Source organism: Jaculus jaculus, chromosome X (assembly GCF_020740685.1).
Source record: "Jaculus jaculus isolate mJacJac1 chromosome X, mJacJac1.mat.Y.cur, whole genome shotgun sequence".
NCBI classification, from domain to species: Eukaryota; Metazoa; Chordata; class Mammalia; order Rodentia; family Dipodidae; genus Jaculus; species Jaculus jaculus.
In genome coordinates, this window is record NC_059125.1 from 149,124,313 (window position 1) to 149,130,518 (window position 6,206).

At 54.7% G+C, this 6,206-nt stretch overlaps 1 protein-coding gene across 2 annotated transcripts; it reads left to right on the forward strand.

Annotated features, from left to right (window-relative positions):
- The first annotated feature begins 916 nt into the window (after window positions 1-916).
- Hmgb3 (high mobility group box 3) lies at window positions 917-5,762 on the forward strand. 2 transcript variants are annotated; one of them, XM_004668920.3, is made up of 5 exons: window positions 917-993; window positions 3,107-3,261; window positions 3,657-3,796; window positions 4,280-4,454; window positions 4,778-5,762. In XM_004668920.3, exons 2-5 carry the CDS (start codon window positions 3,112-3,114, stop codon window positions 4,910-4,912), a joined length of 600 nt encoding a protein of 199 aa, XP_004668977.1. In that variant the 5' UTR covers window positions 917-993; window positions 3,107-3,111; the 3' UTR covers window positions 4,913-5,762. The 2 variants fall into 2 exon arrangements, with proteins under 2 accessions (XP_004668977.1, XP_044996363.1); XM_045140428.1 differs by lacking the exon at window positions 917-993 and adding an exon at window positions 1,063-1,202.
- Window positions 5,763-6,206: the final 444 nt, after the last annotated feature.

Here is a 6,206-nt window from a genome sequence, read left to right on the forward strand (position 1 = left end):
AAATTCCAGCAACACCTGCCGGGTAACCAAAGTTCGCACCAATTTCTCAACATCCCTTAGAGATGTGACACTGTTCCCCCACACTCTGAAAACCTTTGTCTGATTCTCCCAAAGAAGGGAGTTAGTTGCTCAAGGCCAAACCACCAGCCAGTGGCAACACCGATCAATGCAGTTCATTCTTTCATCCCAATCACACATTCTTCAGCAGGAGGTGCGCCAGGGGAGGAGACGAGAAGCGACACCGGCCTGACCTGAGTTACCCTCACTCCCCCGCACACAAAACTCTCTTTTCTCACAATTTTTCCTGCTCTGGCCAGAGTCCAAGTTCCCCTTCTAGCTAGCCCGACCCCGTTTCCATAAGGCAGGAGCACAAGCCGACGTCCTGCCAGCTACTGGAAGGAGCCGAGTCCAGCCTGTTCTGGAGAGGTGTGGGAACACGCGCGATCCACGAGGATGCAGCGGGCTCTCGGTTGGGTCCCAAGTGTGGATCCGCAGCCGGGTCGTGCGACAGTAGTGGGTGGAGGTGGACTGTCGGCCCCCGCGAGGTTGCCCGGGGCAGGGGCCAGGGCGGGGGCAGCTAAAGTGCGGCGCGGCGGGAGCAGAGGGCAGACAGCAGGGCTCGACCTCGCCCGTCAGAGGCCGAGGCCTCCGGGACTTGCCGGGCCACCTAAGTCCTTTGAGATGGCAGCTCGGCTCCGGGAGGGCGGTGCGGGAAGCGGTCAGGAGACTATTATTATTCTCAGTTTGGCTTCCGCAGCCGGCGCCCGCGGGTAGCTCTGTTTGAATGAATGATCCCAGAGGCCGCGCCCAATGGGCGCGGGAGCCTACTTAATATTCATGAGGCGTCCAGCCAATGGCCGGGCGAGGAGGTTGTTTTAAACGGAGGAGCCCACTGGCCAATCAGGCGGCTCTCGTGGAGTCAGCTAGCGCGAGGCTGGGGAGTGCTGAGCCGCGCGTCGTGCCCTGCGCTGCCCAGACGAGCGAACAATACAGGTACGTTTCGCACCGCCCGCGCCTGCCGCCGCCGCCGCCGCTCCTGCAGCAGAGCAGCAGCAGCAGCCGCGCTAGCGGCGCCCGCACAACTTTCCTGCCTTCGCGAGCGCGCCTGCCGCCGCCGCCTCCTCCCGCCTCTCCTTCCGCGCCCTTCCCGCCCCTTCGCCTTCCGTCCTGCTAGGTGGCCGGGAAGGAAAAAGGATTCTCAGGTGTTTCAACTTTTCCCATGCCTTCGCTCAAGCTCCCCTTTTCCAGCTCTCGGCCCGCTCCGCCGAAACCCGCTTGGCGAAAGCCCCAGGCCAGATGTTCCGCAGCTGCGGCGCCGCAGCGAGCCGGAGGGGCGGCTGCGGGTTGCGGGCTCCGGCGGCGCGCGTCCCGAGCTGCGGGCGGAAGGCGGCTGCGGAGCCAGCGAGCCGGGTGGTATCCGGCCGCGGGACGCGCTCCGCAGGGAGTGGGCGTGCGGCCGCTGCCTGCCGGGGACTGCGGCGCAGGGAAAACTTCGCTGCCGGGCTCGGCCGGGCGTCGTGCGGGCCCGCGGGCTGCGCCGGCGGCTCTGCATTAATATGGCCGTCGCGGAGCGGCCGGCGGCCCGAGAGGGAGCCACTGTCCGCCGCGCACCGCCGCCGCCCCCGCCGCTAAGGCTCTGTCGGGGCTGGCGCGGCGCGGGGCTCAGGCGAGGTCGGGAGCCGGGCGGCGGGAGGTTGCGCGGGGCTGGGGCTGGGGCGGGCGGCGTGGAGGGCCGGGGGCGCCGCCGCGGGCCCCGGCGCGGCGGAGCGTCATGGCTGCACGGGCGCCTTTGTTATCCCGAGGAGTGCGCCCCGCGTCGGGGGGCGGGGAGCTCCGGCCCGCGGTCCCCGACGCCCCCGGGCGGCCGGGGCGGGGCGGGGCGCGGCGGGGGCCGGCGAGCGGGCCGCGGTGGCGGGGCCCGGGCCGCTTTGTTCGCCGCCGTCGTCGCCGCCGCCTTCGCCGGCCGCGCGCGGATCAGCCATTTTAGCGAGCGGGGCTCGGGAGGTGCGGCGGCCACGACCGCCGCCGCCGCCGGCCGGGCCCCACACCCCTCGCGCGGCGCCGGCGTCCCCGCCCCCGGCCCCGCGCGCTCCCTGGGGGTGGCAGCGGCGGATTTCATGGGCACTTTCTTTCATCCCGAGGGTTTTGACAAAATGGAAGGTGAATTATGAGTGTCCTGGGGACACGCTACGCGACCCGAGTCAGGCTGCCCACTGCTGGCCAGGGCTCCCCGGTGCCCCGGGTCCCGCCCCGCCCGGACTGCCGCTGTCCGGCTCGAATGCAGCCCCGCGCGTTCTCTGCCTAGGGGAGCGCGTTAGTTTTACATGATGACCTTGGGTGTGGGAAAAGGAAAAGATGGCGGGAAGCTGGGAGGGGGGAGTGGGACAGGGACGATGACACGCCGCAGCTGCGTTTTTATTTGGAAACTTTGGAGAAAGTATTCCTGGCTGGACCTGCATTTGTGCCTTGCACATGGGCAACTGTAGTCCTTTTGGTAATCCCCTCCCCCTTTACATCGTGACCAAGTGGCGGATTTCCACTAATAGGATGCGGGATACCTGCTATCCTTCCAGATCACCCGGGTTGTCAAAGCATAATTTTGAGCCAAAACACATCAGCAGTAGTGACATTTCACATCTGTTCCTATTTAGCTTTTTTTTTTTTCCTGCCTTGATTTCGTGTAGTTGTGGTAGCAAACGCTGTTTTTTGAAACAGGATTAAACGGGATAACCTTTTTAGTAGTTGGTATTCAATCCATCTTCTGTCACCTACCTTCTGCAGATGTGTCCTCCTGTTTGTTCTCACCAATTTGTGGTTGCAGCTTGGTGTGGATGCTCAGCACCCCACTTAGACTGTCCCTGTCTGGAGAACTTGATGGTGCTGGAGAAGTAACTCAAACCAGCGCGCTTCATGCTGGTCAAAAGTTAAATGACAAGCGACAGCGAAGCTGACTTCTGCTACTCTGCCAGGCACTGGGGGGGGGGGGGGAAGGGCTCCTACCAGAAAGCTTCATTTGGCTTTGTTTTCTTTGTAAGTCTTTGTACTTCTCATCCATTTCTCATTGTGTTTTATTTTCTTTGTCTTTCTTCTGTCCGGTGATCCACAGTCAGGATGGCTAAAGGTGACCCCAAGAAGCCAAAGGGCAAGATGTCTGCCTATGCCTTCTTTGTGCAGACTTGCAGAGAAGAACATAAGAAGAAAAACCCAGAGGTCCCTGTCAATTTTGCAGAGTTTTCCAAGAAGTGCTCTGAGAGGTGGAAGGTATACGCTGGGGGTGCTTGGAGGGTCACCAGGTGGCTGCTTGGTTTCGCTCTGCTCTTCTATGGACTGTGTGCTCTTGTTTCCCCAACTTTCCTCAAGGGTTTAGAGCCTTTACTTTTTTTTTAATTTGAGAGCGATAGAGAGAATGGGCGCACCAGGGCCTCCAGCCACTGCATATGAACTCCCCAGACCTGTGAGTCCCCTTGTGCATCTAGCTTACATACATGGGTCCTGGGGACTTGATCCTTGAACCAGGATCCTTAGGCATCACAGCCCGAGCCTTTTACCTTTTTACAAGTGGTTCTATAGTGGTCAAGTTAACAAGTTGTTACAAAACAAGTGGGCAAGTATGGACTCACTGTGTGGAGGATTTTTAACAGATAAGTTCTTTTCAGACAATGTCCAGCAAGGAAAAGTCCAAGTTTGATGAAATGGCGAAGGCGGATAAAGTGCGCTATGATCGAGAAATGAAAGATTATGGACCAGCTAAAGGAGGCAAGAAGAAAAAGGACCCCAACGCCCCCAAAAGACCACCGTAAGTGACTGTAGGATTTGAAATAACATTAAGAACTTTCCATTTACTGAAAGATTTTTAAAAGCTAGTGCTGTAAAATGTGAGATTGAACATGTTCAGTACTCAACTTTTATTACAGTGAGTTGTCTGCATTGGGACCAAGATGTCTGAGCAGGTTAACCTGTAGGCTTTTTCCCTGAGAAAGAGACACCCTAGTTCTGGGCATGCCATGGTCCTTGGATCCATTTTACTCCTTACTCAATAATTGAAATACCTAAGGCATCCCGTTAGGAGCACAGTAAAGCATTCTGAAACTTGGTGTTGATGAGGGGGAGGAAGCCTACTGTATGGCTTCAAAGCCAGGCATGGCCCGGCATACCTGTAACCACAGCATTTGGAGGCTGACATTAGAGGGTTAAAATAAGTGTGTGGACTTAGGAGCTTTAAGTCTGAAGTTAGGATTTGTGGATTCTTGTCTTAATTTATATAATTCTCTGCCCCGAGGTCTGGATTTTTCTTATTCTGTTCGGAATTCCGTCCCAAGATCAAGTCCACAAATCCTGGCATCTCTATTGGAGATGTGGCCAAGAAGCTGGGAGAGATGTGGAATAACTTGAGTGACAGCGAGAAGCAGCCGTATGTCAGCAAGGCGGCCAAGCTGAAGGAGAAGTACGAGAAGGTGAGCTATAGCAGAAACGGGCTTCCTGCCTCGCGTGGTTTGGCTTTGTTCCCTCCACTGTCCCATTGGGTATTGAACCCAGTACCTTTTGCTAAGAAGCACTTTACAGCTGAACTGTGCCCCAGCCCCAAACTGTGATAAGATTGTTAACGTGATCTCAGGCCATTTAAATACCCATTTATGGGAGCATTTGAACAAGTGAGAAGGATTTGTATGTGGAAACACTTAAAATGTCCTGCAGTTCCGGATTCTGTGAGGTGAGGACTGAGCGTGCTGCAGGGACACCTGTTAACTCACTTGCACTATGTCCCTGTTCCTTCTAGGATGTTGCAGACTATAAGTCCAAAGGGAAGTTTGATGGCGCCAAGGGTCCTGCCAAAGTTGCCCGGAAAAAGGTGGAAGAGGAAGATGAAGAGGAGGAGGAGGAAGAGGAGGAGGAGGAGGAGGAGGATGAATAAACTGCTTATCTGTCCCTTTGTGAATACCTTAGTGTAGGGAGCGCCGTGACTGACACATCTCTCCTGGGAGCCGTGTCTATTGCCCTCATTCGGTTTAATCACAAAACTTGATCACGATCATACTGTAGTCTCAAAGTGTCAGTGGTTTACATGAAGTGGCCATGGGTGTTCGGAGCACCCTGAAACTGTATCAAAGTTGTACATACTTCCAAGCATTTTTAAGATGAAAAGGCACTCTCGTGTTCTCCTCACTTTGTGCACTTTGCTGTTGGTGTGGCAAGGCATTTGGAGATGTTTCTGGCATTTTGTTTTCAACTTGTAAGGTGGTGTTAGCTCTATGGTTATTGGCTAGAAATCCTGAGTTGTCAACTGTACATATCTATAGTTTGTAAAGAGAACAAAACAACAGAGACAAACTCTTGATGCTCCTTGTGTGGCGTGGAGAATGGGGGGGGAGATGCCTTCTTGGGGGGCTTGTAGCTCAGGGCGTGCACTGTGAGGCTGGACCTGTTGATACTGCAGTGAGCATCCATTTAGCTTCAGGTTGTCTTGTTTTGTATATAGTGACATAGCATTCTGCTGACATTCTTAGTTGTGGAAAAGGGGGGTGGGGTCAGCTGGCATGAGAAGAAGTGTTTGCAGTTATTCCTTTAGTTCAGTGCAGTAGATTTTCAAACTTCGTTTCTAAACTAGAACTCGTCTTTGTCAGCAAAGCAAAAGAACTACTGCATCATTGAAAGTTCAAGGGCCCTCTGTACTTCAACACAATTTGCAACATTGTGTTATTTTTTGTATGTTTAGAATGCTGAGATGTTTTTGAAGTTAAATAAACAGTATTACATTTTTAAAACTGTTCTGTATGCTGAAGCCTACATTTACCACAATCTTCGGTGAAATGGCCTTCCAGCCCTGTGTTTGGAGACGATCCTCTACAAATGAGCTAACTTTCCTTTTACAGCTTAAGACTGAACTGAAGAAGGGGCTGCTTGAAACTACTGCCTGGTCTTCTTTGTGTCTGGCATTATGAAGTGTAAGTGGAATGACGGAGGTGAGGGTTAGCCACCTGCACACGTGCGCAAAGGCCAGTGCTTAGGAAGGGAGTGGCTGCAATGTGGGGTTGGCCAAATAGTTGCTAGAGAACAGAAACCTCTAGAGTGCCACGTGACACAGCATCCAACCTTTCACCCTCGTCCCCCAGTACATGCAATGAGATGTGGAATTACTTGGTGCTCAGGATAGGCCTTACACCTCTGATTCTGCCTCCTGGACCCCTGGGTATGTATATAGGTAGGGG